Source organism: Odocoileus virginianus, chromosome 9, assembly GCF_023699985.2.
Source record: "Odocoileus virginianus isolate 20LAN1187 ecotype Illinois chromosome 9, Ovbor_1.2, whole genome shotgun sequence".
NCBI classification, from domain to species: domain Eukaryota; kingdom Metazoa; phylum Chordata; class Mammalia; order Artiodactyla; family Cervidae; genus Odocoileus; species Odocoileus virginianus.
The window spans coordinates 9,634,453-9,654,917 of record NC_069682.1 but is presented as its reverse complement, the minus strand read 5'-3'; the positions used below and the strand labels follow the sequence as shown (position 1 = coordinate 9,654,917).

At 44.2% G+C, this 20,465-nt stretch overlaps 1 protein-coding gene across 8 annotated transcripts in view; it reads left to right on the top strand.

The window, feature by feature from the left end:
* Positions 1 to 20,465, top strand: part of IL15RA (interleukin 15 receptor subunit alpha) — a 47,705-nt gene that overhangs the window by 2,533 nt on the left and 24,707 nt on the right. For 5 of the 8 annotated variants that reach the window (XM_070471925.1, XM_070471929.1, XM_070471928.1 and 2 more), the window contains exons 2-3: positions 17,844 to 18,038; positions 19,809 to 19,901. In XM_070471925.1, coding sequence (XP_070328026.1) covers positions 17,844 to 18,038; positions 19,809 to 19,901 — 288 coding nt within the window. The remainder of the gene's footprint in view (positions 1 to 17,843; positions 18,039 to 19,808; positions 19,902 to 20,465) is intronic. The other 3 variants (XM_070471927.1, XM_070471931.1, XM_070471930.1) reach the window with 1 other exon arrangement.

Here is a 20,465-nt window from a genome sequence, read left to right as displayed (position 1 = left end):
GATTAACACATTCATCATCAGCTCACATAGTTACCAAAATAAAACAATTGTTCGTGTGTGATCAGTCTTTCTCTGTAATCGTTCCCATTCTAGTAGATGTGTAGTTGTCTTTCATAGTTTTAATTTGCATTTTCCTAATAATTAATGATATTGAGCAGCTCTTCTTGTGCTTTTTTGCCATCAATCTGTCTTCTTTTGGTAAAGTGTCTAGTTAAGCATTCTGCCTTTTAACAAATTGAGTTATTGAATTGTTATTGAGTTTTGAGACTTCTTTATATTTTCTGGGTATATGTCCTTTATCTGATATATGATTTGCAAAAACAACTTTCAGAGTCTGTGACTTCTTTCTTCATTTTTATAACAGTGTTTGATGAAGAGAAGACATTTTTAATTTTGACGAAGTTCAGCTTATTAATTTTTTCTTTTGTATTGTGCTTTTAGTGTCATATCTAAGAAATATTTGCTTAAGTCAAGGTTACAAAGGTTTTCTTCTATGTTTACTTCTAGAAGTTTTATAGTTTAGGTTTTATTGATGTCTGTGATTCATTTTGAATTAATTTTTCATATAATGTGAAATATGGATTGAAAATTCTGTATTTGTTTGGTTTCCCATGCAAATATGGCTATCCAATTTTTCCAGCACCATTTGTTGAAAAGATGATCTCTGCTGAATTGCTCTTACACCTGTCTTGAGCATCAGCTGTTTGTATATATTGGTTGCTGTAGACAAAACATCACTACATGAAAATCAATTATATTTCTATACATTACCAATGAGTAATTGGAAACTGAATTTTTTAAATAAGCAATATCATTTGCAATAGCATCAGAAAGTTGGGGATAACTCTGACAAAAAGAAAATGAGAAAGACTGTACACTAAAAACCACAAAGCACTGCTGAGAGAAATTAAAGAAGATCTAAACAAATGGAGTTGTATCATGTTCATGGATTGGACAAATCAATACTGCTAAGGTATCAGTTCTCCCCAAATAAAAATTCCAGCAGGCTTTCTTATAGAAATTGACATACTGGTTGCAAAATTGAGACGGGAAATTCAAAAGACCTAGTACAATCAAATTGCTTTGAAAGACAGCTGAGCTGGAGGATCAGCACTTCTGATTTTAAGATTTTTAAAGTTGCAATAATCAGGACAGTGTGCATGCTAAGTGCTTCACTTGTGTTCTACTCTTTGCGACCCCTTGGACTGTAGCACGTCAGGCTCCTCTGTCTGTGGGGTTTTCCAGGCAAGAATATTGGAGTGGACTGCCATGCCCTCCTCCAGGGATCAAACCCAGGTCTGCATTGGCAGACGGGTTCTTTACCTCTAACGCCACCTGGGTAACCTCCAGGATGTGTTCTCCTGATGTAAAAATGGACGAATAGCTAAGAGAACAGAGGGTCCCTGGTGTTTTTAAGTGAACTGAGAAGGGAAGTGGACACAGATGATTAGATATGCTACTTGGCAGTGTGATCCTGGTCGGGAATTATACTGAGCAGCTCCTTCCTTACGACTAGGTGGGTAAATGATAGTGTCAAATCTGTTCCCGCTAGTTTTCAGTGCTAATAGACAAAGCGCGTTGCTGTCATCTGTCCTGGTTCAGGAGGCCTGATCTGGAGGGGGAACGCATCATCTTGGCCAGGCAGCTTCTTAAAGACACTCGTAACCTGTGAGGCTTCAGGTGATTTGCCCAAAGCAGCTGGAGACGACAATGATTTGTTTGAAGATGAATATCCCTGCTCACCAGCCTGCGTTTTGTTACGAAGGGTGCTGGTGTGCTTAAGGGTGGTTGAACAACTTATGTCTTTAAACATTTTTTAAATAATTAAGCCATTTTTCAGACATCTGGGGAGTTTTGCTAAAAACTTTTATCATATCATTTTTATCTCATTTTTGCTTTGTGCGGCTACTGATAGCAAAAAGTGATACAAACTTAAATGTACAAAATATGGGATTTGTTGAAATCAACCTGAATTTCCAACAGTGGAGGATTACATAAATATAATGGGGTTGCTTTCAAATCGTATGCATTGAATGATTCAGCCTTTACTAAAGATCTAGAGTCGAGAGATGATAGGTCGTGTGTGTGTGCGTCTGTGTCTGTGTAGTTGTCTGCCTTTTCTTGTCTTTCTGATGTAATTTGCATTGCTTTTGTAATGAAAGGAAAAAAGTAAAACTACAAAAGAAGTAACACAAAAAGGAGCTAGAATTCTTGAGTTTTTTCTGACTCATCTTTAATTACAACCAATCTTGTTTGGCAATGTTTTTGTGGCTTTCTAAATTTTGCAGATTGCTCAAAATTGGGCTCTATAAAGTCACTGCATATAACTGTGCATTATATACATATATTTTATAATCCTCTATGACTTATTTAAATGGTTCCTTATTGTTAGAGTTGTTGGTAGGCTTCTGTTACCTGCCAAAGGATGGATATTCAGGTTGTTTCAAAATCTCTGATATTCTAAACATCATAGAGTAAAAAAGTTGGATGAAAATTAGCTATATAGAACAAATAAGGCAAGGGGAAAACCCTCAAAGTCTTTTTAAATGGCAGAAACATTTGAGGATATTCTTTTTCAATAAACTCATCACTCCAGCTAACTTGCATTGGGCTAGATCACTTCTACCAAACTGATTTTACCAAATAGCACATAGCTAAGTAAATACATGTATAAAGTCCCCTAGTACATACTCTTGGAGTCATATCCATGTTACTTATTAAACATGATCGATGTTATTTGAATGTTTCTACTTGGAAAGATGACTTTCTTCTGCATAGTGGGGAGGTAATTAAGGGCTGGGTCCAGGGGGGTGTTACTGGAGCTATATGGTGGAAAAGCTGGACGTTTCCAGTGGCTCAGACGGTAAAGGTTCCGCCTGCAATGTGGGAGACCCAGGTTTGATCCTTGGGTCAGGAATATCCCCTAGAAGAGAGTATGGCAACCCAATCCAGCATTCTTGCCTGGGAAATCCCATGGAGAGAGAGGAGCCTGGCGGGCTACAGTCCATGGGGTCACAAAGAGTTGGACATGACTAAAGTGACTTAGCATTCATGCATGTGGTGAAAGGGTTACTCTTGTCAAGAGTGTGGAGAATACATTTCAAAAGATTGCAGGCAAGAGGGTCTGGAGGCAGCAAGCTAAGCTGGAGGCTTTTGCAATAGTTCCGGTAAGTGGTGATGAAACCCTGAACCAAGGCAGTGTTGGTAAGGCTGGGGGGTGCAGATTTCCTCCTGAGTCCTTCGAGTATAGAATGTATTTCATTCTTTCCCTTTTATTTGTCCTTCAGCCTACAGCCACTCAAGTCTCCCAAGCTTTCAGAAGTCATAATTGAAGGACTTGAATGATGATGAGTCCACCTACCACACAAAAGGTAGACGGGGAGGCTGAGTTAACGAGCCTGACAGAAGAGAGCTGATGAGTTAAAGGCATGACCTGGGTATAGTGGGTACTCACACTGAGTGCCAAGAGGAAAATGTGTGTTGGCTTGGCTGGTGCTTCCAGAATAATGAGGGAAAATGGATTACTGAAAACACAGAAAGGCTTTCATGCGTTGGCTACATCAGTGTTACAGTGAGCCCGAGGGCAGAGATCATATCCTACACGTCTTGGTCTCCCACCACAGTCAGTGTGCTGTAGGTGTTTGAACAGCAGAAGAAGAGACAGAAAATACTGAAATGGATTCTGACTTTTCTTACAGAATGGGAGGAGCCTGCTACTCTTGAACTCTGGTTTCGAGAGTAGGCCAGGGTTACTTACTCATGTTAGAAAAAAGTCTGATTCACAGGTTATGGGAAGTAGAAAGAGGTGTGGCCCTACATAAATATTTTGGTGACTTCATTTAAACAATCGTTAGGACTTGTTATGTATATTTTTTGCCTACTCAAGAGTTTGAAAATCCAAGAATCTTATGTTTTCTCCCATTTCCATTACTTCATCCATTCCATTCTGTAGATTCATGAGCTAAAAACTAACTTCAGAAAACACCCATCACATTCTGGACTTAGCTCCTGTAATAAGAGTACCAGAGAACTGTATTCAGGAGCTTACAGTGTTGGCAACAAGGTGAGATTTGCTTCACTGACCATCTAGAGAACAATGTTATGAGAAGAGAAATTATAATTGAAGTATCAAAAGGTGTGACCAAGGCCTCTGAGATGAAGATTATTGACACAATCAAATGTGTTACCTCCACTGCAATTGTGAGAGTCTAGCTTTGTAAAGTGAATTACTGACCAATATGTGGTTGACTGGCTGCCTAGGTGGCTCAGTGGTAAAGAATCCACCTGCAATGTAGGAGACACAGGTTCGATCCCTGGGTTGGGAAGATCCCCTGGAGACGGGAATGGCAGCCTACTCCAGTATCCTTGCCTGGGAAGTCCCATGGACACCGGAGCCTGGCGGGCTACAGTCCATGGCGTTGCAAAGAGTTTGACACAACTGAGAGACTAAGCGTGCACACACACACACACTGTTCACAATGGAAAGTAGACTTCCTTTTTCAGTAAAATGACAGAGTAGACATTCCGAAAAATTCTGCCTGAAACAAAACACCCAGAAATGATGAATAAGACATAGAAAACATCTATTAAAATCCATAGCCAATAAAATATGTAATCAGCTGTTTAAAGTAAAAATAATAATAATGTATTGTGGTGTTTATAAGTAGAAAGCAAAACATTTGACAGAATAGCAAAGGGCTGGATGGAGAGAAATGAGAGTGTATTGTTCAAGGTTCTTATCCTATACCTGTGAAGTAGTATGATTTCACCTGTGGGTGAGCTGTGATGAGGTAAAGACATATACTGCAGATCTGAAAGCAAGCACTACAATAATACAGCAAAGCGTTACAGTTAGTAAGACAACACGGTAAATGAAAGGGAATCATGAAATTTCTATGGGACCATCTGTGTAGAAGATCCCATGGAATCTACAAAAATGCTAATGGAATAAGTTGAGCAAAGTTGCAGAGTACACAATCAATTTACAAAGGTCAATATACAAAATATTAGCAACAATTAGAAACTGAAATAAACACAATGTCATTTGTGTTGTAGTAAAAATGTGAAGTACTTAGGGACACATTGACAAAAGGTGTACAAAATTGATACACTGAAAACTAGAAAACATTTCTGAGATAAATTACTGAAGATTTAAATAAATCAAGAAAGACTGTGTTTGGGGGTATTGAGAAGACTCAGTACTATTAAGATGTCAGTTCTTCACCAACTTGGTCTATAAATTTAATGCAATTCCAATCAAACTTTCAGCAGGCTTTTTTTTTCCAGTTAGAAATTGATATACCGATTCGATAACCCAGTAAAGGACCAAAGTCAACTTTGAAAATGATTAACAAAGTCAGAGGATTTACACTACCTGACTTCAACAATAAAGCTACAATAATCAAGACAGCAAGGTATTGGGTGTCTAGATGAACAAATAGACAAATATATCCACGGAACAGAATGTCAAGTCCCTAGATAACCCCATATATACTTGGTCCTGGGTACAGATCCTATACCAACACCACTGGAGGCCCACTACTGCTGCTGCTGGAAGAGGGGGTGGAAGCTTTTTCATGTACAAAGCCTGTTAAAGATAACGAGGGTGTGGTTGGCTGCCATGAAAGGAAAAAAGCAATACGACTGAAAGCTGCAAGCCTGAGCGCTAGGCACAGCGGGCCTGCCTAAGGCTGAGGCTGGACCCTGACAAGAGGCAGCTTCCCCTGACCCCACCCCATGCAAGCAAGCAAACGCCAAGTCACAAGCACAGCCGTCAACTGCCCAGGGCGGGGTGGGCAGGAGTGTGGAGAGATAACCCCTGCGGTTTAGATAAACAGAAAAGGACACAAGATGAGGGTGGAGCAGGAACCCTGAGAAACACCTCCTGCCACTCCAGCCCCCACTCAAGCACTCGTTGCTGCTCAGTCACTCCGTGGTGTCTGTTTGCAGCCCCATGGATTGCAGCATGCCAGGATCCTCTGCCCTCCGTTTTCTCCCAGAGTTTACTCAAATCCACCCTAAGCACAAGAAAAGACTAAAAGAGGGCTTCCCTGGTGGCACAGTGGTAAGGAATTCACCTGCCAATGCAGGAGACACGGGTTCAATCTGTGCAGGAATGTCCCACGTGCCACAGAGCAACTAAGAGTGTGTGCCACAACTACTGAGCCTGGCTCTCGAGCCTGGGAGCAGCAACCACTGAAGCCTGTGTGCGCCCTGGAGCCATGCTCTGCAACGAGAGACGCCAGCGCAGTGAGAAGCCCGCACACAGCAATGAGAGAGGAGACCCTGCTCACTGCAGCGGAGACCCTGCTCACTGCAGCGAAGACCCTGCTCACTGCAGCGAAGACCCAGCACAGCCCGCGCCTGCCCCGCCCTCCCCCACCCCCCGCCAAAAAAGAACTGGGGGAATTTGAAGCCCATGGTATTCTGAAGGTAACCATAGCAACAACAAAATCTAAATCCAATTCAACAACTGACTTGACTGACTCAACCTTCCCCACGTCATCAGTTAAGCATTAGAAGTGTTCACACTTTCAGGCGTAAATACTGTTTATTTCAGTTCTACAACTATGGTTAAGCATTCAATCAAAAATTGAGACATACAAAAAAATATGTCTCAACAAACTGTAGGTCTGTATGTCGCAACAACAGAAAAGTCCCACTATGAAGTGAAAGTGAAGTTGCTCAGTCATGTCCGACTCTTTGGGACCCCATGGACTATAGCCTACCAGGCTCCTCCATCCATGGGATTTTCCAGCAAGAATACTGGAGTGGGTTGCCATTTCCTCCTCCAGGGGATCTTCCCGACCCAGGGATCAAAAGCAATAAGCAAGACTCACCAGTGACCCAGAAATTGAAACTATCAGACTGGAAGTTAAAGGAACTGTTGGGTTGGCCAAAAGTTCCTTCAGTTTTTTAAGTAAAAATAAAAGACACATTTTTCATCGTCACCAAGAACTTTCTTTTCTTTTCCTTCCTTCCTTCCTTCTTTTTTTTTTTACCAATAACTTTGTTCAATAACGTATTCACTGTTTTGTTCCACTACCTTCTGCCATTTTTTTCCAGGCAATTTCATAATTCCATCTTCCCAAAACTTTTTATCTTTTGAGCAAACAACTGTTCCAAGTGCCTTATACAGTCTTCCAGGGAATTGAAATTTTTTCCATTAAGTTGTAAAGACTGAAATAAATGGACATCTAAAGGTGCAGTGTCTGGTGTATATGGCAGATGAATCAGAACTTTCCAGTCAAGCTGCAACAGTTTTTGCCTGGGTGTTAAAGAAACAGTGATCTTGCGTTATCCTGATGTGTATGCGTTTTCTGTTGACTAATTCTGGACACTTTTTGCTGAGTGCTGCTTTCTGTTGGTCTAATTGGGAGCAGTATTTGTTGGAATTAATTGTTTGGTTTTCCAGAAGGAGTTCATAATAGAGGACTCCCTTCCAATCCCACCATATACACAACATCACCTTCTTTGGATGAAGACTGGCCTTTGGTATGGTTGGTGGTGGTTCATTTCACCTGGCCCACTATCTTTTCCATTCTGCATTATTGTACAGTGTCCACTTTTCATCACCTGTCACAGTGTTTTAAAAATGGAAGGGATTACATTTAAGTGGAGAGTCGCATGTGGAAATACAGTCAAGAAGGTTTTTTTTATTTTTTTGCTTAACTTTGTGGAACCCAAACATCAAAGCGATGAATATAAACAACCTGGTGCACGGGATATTCAACCCTTGGTTTGGATATTTTCAGTATTTTGGCAATCGCCTGCATGATATAACAATTAATTGATTGTTCTCAATTAATGTCTCAATTTGATTACTATCAACTTCAACTGATCTACTCAATCATGGAGCATCATCCAGTGAGAAATCTCCAGCATGAAACTTTGCAAACCACTTTTGACATGTTTGATTAGTCACAGCATGGTCTCCATACCCTGCACAAATATTTTTCTGTATTGCAGTTGTGCTTTCACCTTTTCTGAAATAATAATGCACGATATGCCAAAAATGTTGCTTTTTTCTTCCGTCTTCAATATTAAAATGGCTACATACAAATTCACCAATTTTGATAAGTTTTTAAAAATGTATGCCGATATGAGTTGTCACAATACAATCTAACAAAATTGTTTCCAATGAAGTTAAAGACACCTAAGCTCTATGAGAGCCATCTTTTGGGAAAAAAAAAAAAAAAAACAAAGGAAACTTTTGGCTAGCTCAATATCATTAATATGTTAAAGGCTTAGATGGAAAAGATAGCATTCATGAGTAAAGGGGGAATTTCAGCTGAGAAATGGAAATCTTGAGAAAGTCTCAAATGGTAATGTTAGAAAAAATTTAAAAACAATAGAGATGAAGCAAACCTTTGACAAGCTTATCAGAGCACTTGACACAGCCAAGAAAAGAATCAGTAAACTTGAATATATAGAAAAGTGAAAGTGAGGTCGCTCAGTCATGTCCGACTCTTCTCGACCCCATGGACTGTAGCCTGTCAGGCTCCTCCATCCATGGGATTTTTCGAGGCAGGAGTACTGGAGTGGGTTGCCATTGCCTTCTCCAAAACTTGAAGATAGGTCAGTACAAATTACTCTAACAGCAACACAAAGAGCAAAAATGAGCGGGAAAACAAAGACACAGAACAGAATATCCAAGAGCTGTGGTACAGTAGGAAGTGGTTTAATATATGTGTAATCAGAACTCCAGAAACAAAAGAGAATAGAGCAGAAGAAATATTTGAAGAGATAATAGTTGATAATTTCTCCAAATTTATAAAAGATATTCAATTACAGATCCAGGAAGCTGAGAGAACACCAAGCAGGATGAAAGTCACTCCCTTGAAATAATCTCATTGCTCAGTCATGTCCAACTCTTTGCGATCCCGTGAACTGTGTAGCCTACCAGGCTCCTCCATCCATGGAATTTCCCAGGCAAGAGTACTGAAGTGGATTGCCATTTCCTTCTCCAGGGGATCTTCCCGACCCGGGGATTGGACCCAGGTCTCCTGAATTGCAGGCAGATGCTTTACTGTCTGAGCTACCAGGGAAGCCCCAATCTCATACTAGACACATCATATTCAGACTGCTGAAAAATACGGAGAAAGAGAAAATCATGATCTAAAGAATAAAGATACGTTATATACAGAGGAACAAAGATAAGAAAGTAGGGTCTTAAAGAGATATTTGTGCACCTATGATCATAGCAGCATTACTCACAGTAAGTAAACTGTGGAAGCAACACAAGTGTCCATCAGCAGATGAATAACAATCAAAATGTGGTCTATACATACAGTGCAATATTTAGCATTAAACAGGAAGGAGGTTTTGAAATATGCTACAATATTGATTATGCTAACTGAAATAGTGTGTTAGTCACTCAGTCATGTCCGACTCTTTGTGACACCATGGACTGTAGCCCACCAGGCTCCCCTGTCCATGGAATTCTCCAGGCAAGAATACTGGAATGGGTGGCCATGCCCTCCTCCAAGGGATCTTCCCCATCTAGGGATCAAACCCAGGTCTCCTGCACTGCAGGCAGATTCTTTACCATCTGAGCCACCAGGGAAGCCCTTAAGTGAAATAAGCTGGTCACAAAAAGACAGGTACAGCTTTGAGCACTTTGCCTTTGCAATTCTGAGGAAATGGACTGGTCCTGAGAGTCACTGTATGTATAGTGTTTGGGGTGAGGTGGGGGTTCTGAGTCTCCCCCATTATGAGGTTTCAAAGCAACCTCTGGCAGAGAGGCTCAGCACTTGACTCTGACATTACAGACTCTCCCAAGGCCAAGACGACAATGGTGTCAGCTCCAGAGACCAGACCTGGCATAAAGAAGGAAGCCAGCTAAACACACTCTTGCTGACTAAATCCTGTCTTTGCTAAGCCCTCTCCCATCTGCTGTACTCTCTGGAGTTACTCCTCTGGGACTGGGGAGACCGTCCAGCCATCAGTAATGTACCCTGAGGGGTCCAAAGGTCCAAGGTCCATTCAGGCTCCCACAGCAGGAAGGAACACTTTATCATAGAACAGAGTCTAGCGTTTTTATGGGACTTTCTGTGCTGGTCATGGTCAAATGTTTCCAGGGTTGAGTTTTATGGTCGTTCCTCTCCACTCAACCCACCCCTCCACCTCTAAATATTTCCCCAGCTCTGTTCATATATAGCAAAGCCCCACAGGTACAGATTTAGGATTTTGGTAGCAAAAATCTGAGATTTAATTTAAGATTTTGTGGTGTGGTACTGTCAAGCCTGACACACACAAACACACCCACAGAACATTTTTGAGCTGGAGGTGGGGGAGAATTAGATCCAATGAAAAAGTATTAGAACAGAAATTCAGAAGAGCACAGCCGGAAGAAACTGTAAAAGAAATTCTCCCTGATGGAACCAAGACCACGACCTGAAAAAGTATGAAAAGCAGTTTTCATGCTGAAAAGTAACTCGCTGTGATGCCAAGGCTCTTTTGTACCTTTAAATAACAGAGGGTGTGGTCCCTGGGCCAGCAGCATCGTCATCACCTGGAGCTTGTTAGGGTTAGGGTTAGGAAGTGAGATGCGTGGCTCCTGCCCAGGACCTGCTAACTCAGGAGTTCCAAGAAGAGGGCGCAGTACCCTGTGTTGTCACAGGCCCTCCGGACGGTTCTGGTGCACACCTGAGCCGCACTGACAAGGAGGGTAGAAGAGGAGGGTAAAGGCAGTAAAGAGCAGTTGGTGAGGCAGAGCAAGACCTCCTGTGCGGCCCTGATGGAGACGAACACTCCCATCAGGGACAATGTAGAACTCTCGGCTGCAGCCTGCGAGCTGCAACTTAAAAGATCCCACATGCCGCAGGTAAGAGCCAGAGCAGGGCTTCCCTGGTAGCTCAGTGGTGAAGAATCTGCCTGCCCATGCCAGAGACTTGGTTTTGATCCCTGTTCCGGGGAGATCCCATAGGCTACAGAGCAACTGAGCCTGTGTGCCACAACTACTGAATTTGTGCTCTAGAGCCGCAACTACTGAAGCTCTCGGGCCCTAGAGCTACAAGAGAGGCCACGGCAATCAGAAGCCCAGCACCGCACCTAGAGGAGCCCCCGCTCACCACAGCTAGAGAAAAGCCCATGCAGCAACAAAGACCCAGCACAGCCAAGAATAAAAAAATAACATAATCAAATTTTTAAAAACACCCAGAGCAGCAAAATAAATAAATATTAAAAAATTAAAAAAAAGGCCAAGTGTAGAAAGAGTGGAATCACCACTACTGGCCCCGGGGAAATGAGGAAGAAACTCTGAAAGGTGTGAAGAGGGGACAGGTAACAGGGGGCAGTCAGCACCGTGAAAATCACAGTGAGGGAGATAATCAAAGAAGATTTTCCTGACCAAAAGGCGATCGTGGTCTGAGCTGTAGAGGGCAGGTAGAGTTTCTTTCAAGAGGAAATCTCAAGGAAAGGGCCCCAGGCACCACTCAGCTACTTTTTATTTGGATGCTTACTTACTTTTTAACCTTCATTTATTCCGATACAACCTCAAACTCACCAGGAAGTTGTAAAGACAGTACAAAGACCTTCTGAATACCTTGTACCCAGCTTTGCCAACTGTTTACATTTTGCCCAGTTTTCTTTTTTTTAAAATTTATTTCTATGCTTTGTCAGGTCTTAGTTGGGTCATGTGAGATTGTGGCACAGACTTTCTAGTTGTGGCACACGGACTTAGATGCTCTGTGGCATGTGGGATCTTAGTTCCCCAACCAGGGATCGAACCCATGTCCCCTGCACTGCAAAGCAGATTCCTGACCACTGGACCACCATTTTATTTACTGTTTCCCCCCTCTCTAAATTTATGTACATTTTCATATTTATATTACATGTACATCTTCTTCTGAAGCATCTAAACTGTTTGCCATGTTATGCGTGAAATATTTCTGCCTAGATATTTCAATGTATATTTCCTAAGAACACATTTTCTTACATACCTTCCTAAAACACAACACTCTTACCAGATCACAGTACGACTATCAAAATTAGGACATTTAATCTTGGCATAATAATATTACCTAATACGAGGTCCATTTTTCAAATTTTATCAGTTGTCCCATTAATGTCCTTTTAGCTGTTTTCTTCCTAATTCTGGATCTAATCTAGGACCACGTGTAACATTTTTTTATCATATCTCTTTGGCCTCTTTCAGTCTGGAACATTCTGTATGTTTCCTCATGGTTAGATTCGGGTTATGGATTTGGGGGAGGGAGACCACAGATGTGATCCTGTGTCCTTGGCAGTGAATCAGATCAGGAGGCATATGACAGCTATTATAACCCCATGTTGGTGATATTACTTCTTTTTATTTAATATTTATTTATTTGACCACACCAGGTCTTAGTTGCAGCATGTGGGATCTTAGTTGCAGCATGCAGGATGTAGTTCCCTGACCAGGGATCGAACCTAGGCCCCCTGCACTGGGGATGCAGTGTCATAGCCACTAGACCACCAGGGGGAATTCCCTGTGATGTCTGATCACTTGGTTCCAGTGGCAGTTGTCAGCTTTCTTTGAGGTAGTTACCATTTTCCCTGTTGTAACTAGTAACCAATTGTGGGAAGCAATGTAGTTACCATTTTCCCCATTGTAACTAGTAGCCAACTGTGGGAAGATACTTGGAGACTCTGTGTCGGTCAGGACTGTGGTCCAAAGAATCTAAGAGGAGCAGAACCACCTCCTGCTGCTGTGGGAGCCGGTTACTATCTAGGTAAGCTGTCCTCTCTGCATCTGAAGCTGGAGCCTCCAGGTCACGGTCCGGTGGGAAGACGGACGTAAAACAGGGGGAAGCCAGAGCCCCGTGGGAGCTGAGAGGCAGAGCTGGAACCCCTGTGGGTCCTTCATCTTCCCCGTGAGACTCCAGCTTCCACAAGGGGCCCTTCTCATCCTGGAGCTGGACACACCTGGCCCAAAGGCGGGAGAAGCCGCAGCAAAGGGCCACAGGGCTGGAGGAGCTGCTCTGCCACCCCTGGGAGCCGCAGATGAGTGACAGCAGGAGCGCAAGGGCAGCCATCTCCCAAGTGCAAGGAGCAGGAATGCTCCTTCCGTCCTGCCAGGGCGCTCACACACATCTTTACTGTGTCCCAGGTTAACTACGCATCTAAGGTGAAGTCAGACCACCATGGAGAAGACTGCCTATTTACTGAAGCCTGCCCAAACCTTAGAATTATTACATATGCCATAAATTTAGGTACTTACACATGCAATAAACTGTCCCACCCACATAGCAGGCAGCTCAGCAGAATGACATACTAGCACGGTGTCCTTACACTGCAGCAGTGATTCTTTGTGTCTCTTACTGACACGGTTGCCATGGCCTCCACTTTTTAAATCCCCTCGAGTGACAGGGCAAATGTTTTATTTCAGAGTGCCACAAACACTCAAAGCTGAAATCCACTGCCTAAATGGAGGAAAGGATTTCCAGATCTAGAAGATGTAGGACAATTTGCTGACATACAACTTCAAATCTGAAAACAACATAGAAACAAAAAGGTGACCAAGGAAAGATCAAGAGATTCAAAACATGATTTGAAATTGGAATCAGTGGATGGAGCTGAACTTGAGGACTACAAGGCAAATAAAAATGTTTGGGAAGGGATTCAGATGAGCAAGATGCAACCCAGACATCAGATGGAGAGAGAGGAGGAGGAAGGAAGTATACCTAAACAGCCAGATCGCTTCTCCCATGAACTCTTTTCACACAAGTTAATAGGAGAAAAAATTTTTTTAGAAAACTGGTACATTAAAATAATGATTATCTTATGATCTCATTGAAAAGGGAATGAAAATGCTGTGTTCACTACAGAATCACTGTAAGTGAAGAGAGCATTGTCAGCGTCAGGATGGACTGACAAAGGACAGCAAGCTGGATATTAGAGTTTTAAAAATGTAATATCAGGGACCTCTCTTGTGGTCCAATGGCTAAGGCTTCATGCTCCTTGATTGGGGAACTAGATGCTATATGTGGTAACTGAGACCCAGCGCACCCTTAATAAGTACATAAATATTTTAAAAATCTAATATTAGATGTTGATGGGGTTTTAAAAGAAGAGTCAGGGTTGGATTAAGAATTAAAATCAAACAAGCTATTTTCCCTTCTGAGACTAGGAAGACCAAAGTAAAGCCTGGAGTGACTGACCCACTGGACTCAGGTGTGCTCAGGTGTGTTCAGGTATGAGGATGCTGACACCTTGGTAATACACCCTGAAGCAGAAGGAGAGGGTCTGACAGCTGACCCAGTGGTGGGCTGGCCTGTCTGCAGACTGCTGAGCACTTGACAGTAGACTGTTCCAACCACACTCTGAATTTGGAACTGGCTCCCTCTGATTTGATATTTAAAGAGGCCCTCCTAGCCAGCAGGATGTGGCAGAAGGGGTTCAGGAAGTAGTGACCCTGAGAGGTGAGTCGCACTGATTCTGGCAGTGATTCTCTGACATCTGCACCTAGGCTAGCAGCTGGGGAGTGTGGAAACCCAGAGGGCGCTTTCTGAAGGAGAAGATGGGCAAGCCCTGGGCAGAGGGTCAGGCAGGAAAGCAGAAAGCTAGGGCTCCACGCAGAGGCGGCATGGTGTTACAGTAAAAGCAATGAACTGTGGTTTCTGACTTCCTGTGGTGGGGTATTTTTAAATCCCATCCCCCACTTTTTTATTATGAAGTATTTCATATATTTAAAACAGTATATAGTATATCTACATGACTGATATTCTGCCAGTCCTCATCATTAGTGTGGCTTTTGATTTGTGGCCTGTGGTCTCCCCACCAGGTCCTGGTTAACGCCAGCAGCTATTCTGATTGTTTGCTGTCCGAATCAGGCCACTGTCTGGTTGCTAGCTATTTTGATTGTTACTCCAGCATATATCATGGAAAAAAAAAAAAACTGTGTAAACATCAGCAGAGGAAACAGAGTAACAAAACATTTCAGAAGCATTTTTAATGGGTAAAGCATTTGCACCATTAAAAATCCAGAAAGCGTGAAAAGGCTGCAATCTTATCTCTCAGCTACCTCACCTCCAGTGTGAATGGTTTCTTGTGTATACTTCTGCAGATTTTATGTATAAACAAAAAACTGGATAAATGTATTGCTTCATTTCTCACTGAGAGTAGTGTATAATACACAGTGCTCTGTTCCTTTTCTTCCAAACCTAACAGTTTATCCTGGAAATCTCTCCACTTCAGTGCATAAACAACTTTCTTTCTTTTTTTTTTCTAATTTCTATTGTAAAGAGCTGGGTAGGACTTCATGGTACAGTGGTGCTATAATCTCTATTGTAATTTATTTATTCTCCTAATGACGACATACAGGGCAATTTACTGGCTATTATAATGGATAACGTTGTACACACTCACTTCATAAATATACGAGTAAGGCAAATCCTAGAGGTGGAACTGCTGAGTTCAAGGGTATGTGCATAAGTGTTGTAATAATGTTTCACAGGAATGCAGATATAGCTGTAAAATAAAATCCCTGAGGGCAGAATTGCAGGATCAAAATGCATGGGTATTTAGATTGCAAGTATGTCTCACTTGGGGCTGTATAAGCAACATGCAAGTAATGGTGTAGTAACCAACTCCTGGCTCTGTTCCAACCTGGAAGCTGAAATCACTGTCTTAGGCAATTTTATTTTACATTTCCTTCATTATGACTGAGGTTGAGTATTTTTTAAATATATTTAGGAGCATTTGTATTTCCTTTTCTGTCAAGTTCCTGTTTATACTCTTTTCCTATTTTTCCTTGGGATTGGCAGTGTTTTGATTGACTTTCAGGAGCTCTTGACATGAGAGAAGTTAACCCTACGTGATAGAAAATGCAGTTTGTTTTTTTTCCAGTTTGGTCATTTGTCTTCTGACTTACATGGAGTTTTGCCATGTGGGGAGGTTTTTCTTTTTTGGCAGGGCAATATTACTTTTGTCAACTTCAGTTACTCCGAGGACTGCCCTAGTTCTGTGCTGACTCACTCAGCTGGGAAAAAAAAAAAAAAGAAAGAAAGAAAGTTATTTATGCACTGAAGTAACAAGGGCAGTGGTTTGTTTCAAGGCTACACAGCCTGGGGCAGGCGGTTCCTGAAAGGGGCCAGGAAGTAAATAATTTAGATCTCTGTTTCAACAATTCAGTCCTGCTGCTGCAGAGTGAAAGCCTCTATCTTCATAAATGAAATGAGCAAGCCTGTGTGCTAATAAAACTTTATTGGCAAAAGTATATGGCAGGCTGGATTTGGCCCTTGAGCCCTAGTTTACTGACTGACCCCTGGCACAGGGGCAGTTAAGGCGCCTTCCTCCTCCAGTCTGTGAATCCAACTGGCGCTACATTCAGTCTTCCCCTCCGAGTCCCTCCCTGGCAGAAAGATTACTTCACTCCCTTCTCTTGCCTCCTGATGCTCCAGCTGCTCAGCGGAGACTTACTCATTTCCCAACCCGGAACCCAGACGTCAGCTCCCCAGGCAGCTGTGGACAGCCAGGCACCCAACCAACGAGCCACTCCGCATAGACACACCCTTCAGTAACTGAGAAGGGAGCCTCCAGGACGATGGCAAATGCTATTGAGGAATTTCTCTCGGTGGGACTTTCCCTCCAGCATAGCCCACCCTCAGCCGCCTCGACCGCCTCACACAGGCGAGGCTTGCCCTCAGAAACGAGTTCTCCCATCTCTTCCATGCACAAGAAAACCTAATCATATACTGAATTGATAAGGAAAAGAGCATTAAGAAATCATACAGTTGTGTCAAGTGGCTACAGGAAAATCTTGCTTTGAAACTTAAGCTGCAATAGACTCTTCCTGGCTTTGGGTGGGACTCAGTCTTAAAGGAGGCCGCTTTGGAGGAAATGTGGTAACCTGGCTGGGTTCTCACCTTGTAAGAACTGAGGACCCTTGTGAGGGAGGGCTTTCCCGAGGAAGTAGCATTGAACTAAGCTAGAAGGGGTGGGGTGCGGGGAGGCAGAGGGGCATGGTGAAGGCATGGGGGGTGGTGAGGGGTCAAAGGCTAGTGTGGCCAGAGGCAAGAGTAGCCGGAGCGGCAGGCGGGAACAGCAGAGCCTTCCTCAAGGCTCTGCGTCTCAAATACAGCTGTGGATGGACCCCACTGTAGGGAAAAGGGCACAGAACTCTGGGACTCGGGGGACTGTAGGGGTGAGGGAGGGCTTTCCTAAGGAAGTGGCATTAAACTCAGCTCAGGAAAGATGGCAGTGGGCAACCAGGAAAGAGTGAAGTCATCAAATATGCATTTATAAAGATGCTGCTGGGGACTTCCCTGATGGTCCAGTGGTTGACTCCACATTCCCAATGTGGGGGTGGGGGGGAGCCCAGGTTTCATCCCTGGTGGGGGAACTAGATCCCACATACTGCAACTAAAGATCTCACATGCCACAACTAAAGATCCCGAATGCCACAACTAAGACCTGGTGCAGCCAAAGAAATAAATACAGAAACTATTTAAAAAATGAAGATGATGCCATCTGCCTTGTGGAAATGGATTAAAGGTTTGTTAAAGGTAGCAACCTGGAGCCTTTTGCTGTTGTTCAGGCAAGAGAGGCAGGGTAGGAGAGAGACAGAGGTGGATATGTTTGAGAGATACGGAGGCTGGAGACTAATGGGGGGTGGAGGGCAGGGAGAGGGGTCTCCACTGATGACCCCCGGGGCTCGAATGGTGCTCAGTGGCTGGCTCTTAAAGCAAGATCCTGGACCACTTCCAGACGGTGGGCGCCCTTACTCGGCATCTTCCACATGCTTGAATCTGGGGGTGGATCCCTAGGGTCCTTCAGGTTTAAAGTGACTGACTTCCACCCGAGCCTCCCGCAGAGCAAGCTGCAATCTGCTCACATCTTCCCTCTCATCTACACTTTTGTAGGCATCACCTGCCCGACTCCCACATCCGTGGAGCATGCAGACATCCGGGTCAAGAATTACAGCATCAACTCCAGGGAGCGGTATGTTTGTAATTCTGGCTTCAAGCGTAAAGCTGGGACCTCCAGCCTGACCCAGTGTGTGTTTAATGAGACCGCGAAAGTCGCCCACTGGACCACTCCCAACCTCAAGTGCATCAGTAAGTGGCTGTCCCAGCACTGTCCCTCCACCCCTTTTGCCACGGCCACGCAGAGAGCAGACCGCAGTACGGGCAGCTGATGAGGGAGCCTAGATGTCTGTGTTGAGGACTGAGGCTAAATAAACCAATGCGCTTCTAAACACACCTCAAAGAGGGGGAACTATGTGGGCTTTGGGGGTCACACAGTTCTGGGTTCAAATCCTGGCTCTGCCACATAACCATCCATGAGACCTTGGGCAAGGGCCTCAATGTCTTGGATCTCTTGGTTCCTCATCAAGAAAATGGGCCTGATTCATCAGGTCCTTTCAACATGGGGGCTTGTAGGAGGAGTAAACAAACTCTGGTAAATATTAACTATTATTACCATCAGTGCTTTAGATCACAGAAGCAAGAACTGGGCTACAGACAGAAATGTTTGCTCACAGCACCTTGCTCCCTGGCGGGCTGCCCGATTCCTCCCCAGGGGACAGCCCACAGGGAAATCACTGCCCTTCCTCCTGTTGGCACCTGCCTGAGAGAAGTAGAGAGACCCATGGAGCAGAGACCTCCTGATCCAGACATCATCTGGGATCCAGCCGGAGCTCCAGACCAAGAATGAGGAGACATCTATGGAACTGCCCCACCTTTAAAGAGAAAAAAAATCCACAGCTGGATAACCATGCCAGGAGAAGTCAAAGAATCTTAGAGTGGAAGCCAGCAGTGTTATTTTCAGGAAGACTAAGCCCTGTACTCTAGAGAAGGAAGGAGCATAGCCTTCCAAGAGAAGGATGCGTTAAATAGTTACTGAACACATGGTGTGTGTCCAGGTGGGATACGATCTTACATAACATTTGTGGACAGTCTCAGCTGCTCTCCGGAGAAAGCAAACGGGATTGTTCAAGAGCAGATTCATGGCGGGGGGACTCCTTGAAAAGCCAGTCTTCCTGTTAAATCTGTAGTGTTGAGATCACCCTGTGCCCCTGGCCCGCCACCGCATGGCCACCGTGCAGGGCTCAGAGGCCAGGCAAGCCTTCTGCTTGTAGCAGAGGCATTGCTGGGCTGGGAACAGGGTGCCCACCGCATGGACCGTTGGGAGCATGGGAACGGGCTGGGTGAGGCCAGGTCTGAGCAGTGACTTTGGGGAGAGCACAGCTGTCTTCCTCAGTCTAGCCCAGGGACCCACTGCAACTGTAGCCCAGGGGCAAAATTCAGGGCTTCCGACTGTAGAGAAAGTGGGCGTCTCCTCAATGTTCCAGTTCCTCTGGGTGAATGAATCAAGGATGTTGAACTGAACAGGGTGGGTTGCAGGGTGGGGCAGGGGGAATGAAAGATGGGGGTAAGCCTAGAATCATAGATGTTTAGAACTGAAGACTGGGGGAACCTTTAAGGCTTAGCCCCCAAAGCCCCACCTTTTACTACTAACCACTCCTTCCATGATCCCCAGCAACCTGTGCCAAAAACAATCCGTTGAGTAATCATTTGTTTTCTCATGGAAAAGCCAGCATTAAAAAGCTGAGTTGATATCATTGCTATCATTCTAGCCAAAGACAAGACACTTGCCGCTGAACTTGTGCAGTCTGTTTGCTCTGCGAACTGCGGACCAACAGCTGTTTATCTCGTGTGTGTCTGGCTAGGCCTGGGTGGCCAAATGTGTCCACTTTAAATTATAAACATATTGTTTATTTAAATTATACATTTATTATTATTATTCTTTTATCTACATCCAGTTCTAAAGCCACCCCAGGTTCCACCCTCGGGATCATAAATGCCGTGTGGTTATCCTCTCTCTAGGAGACCCCTCCCTGAGTCACCAAAGGCCACCCTCCACAGCAGCGCCGACAGGGTTGACCCCAGAGCCAGAGAGCCCCACCCCCTCCGGAAAAGGTAGGAATGCCGCAGACTCTCTCAGGACCCCCATTCCCAGCTGCCCTCAGGTCCACAGAGAGCCTGCGGATCCGTGGGCCACTGCCAGGGTTCCACCGCAAACACCGCTTATTCATGTCAAGAATAAGAGTTGACATTAGCTTCATTTTCTCTTTTCAACCGAAGTTGCCTGACAGCCAGGCTTTACGGGTGCACAATTCACAATGGTTTAAAATCCACTCTTACTAGGCCGAATCACACCTTGTTTCAGATGCATAGCTTCAAGAATGAGGGGGGTGGGGAACAGGGAGCTGAGGTTCTGCCCACCTTGCATATCAGCCTTCCTGGGCCTCATGGGCACTGGCAGAAAACCGGACCCTCCTGGATCAGAGATGGAGGACTCTCTTACTTGGCACTGCAGGCAGCAGGGCCACTGGCAGATTTCATCAAGTCCCTTGTCCCCACATGCCTTAAACAGGCCTAAGCCGGTGCCCGTGTGGGCGGCGGACATCCCTGGAGAGGAGGGAACCTGAGCAGGAGCCTGATGTTTTACTGTTGGTGTGAACACATCTGCCCTGTGCTCCA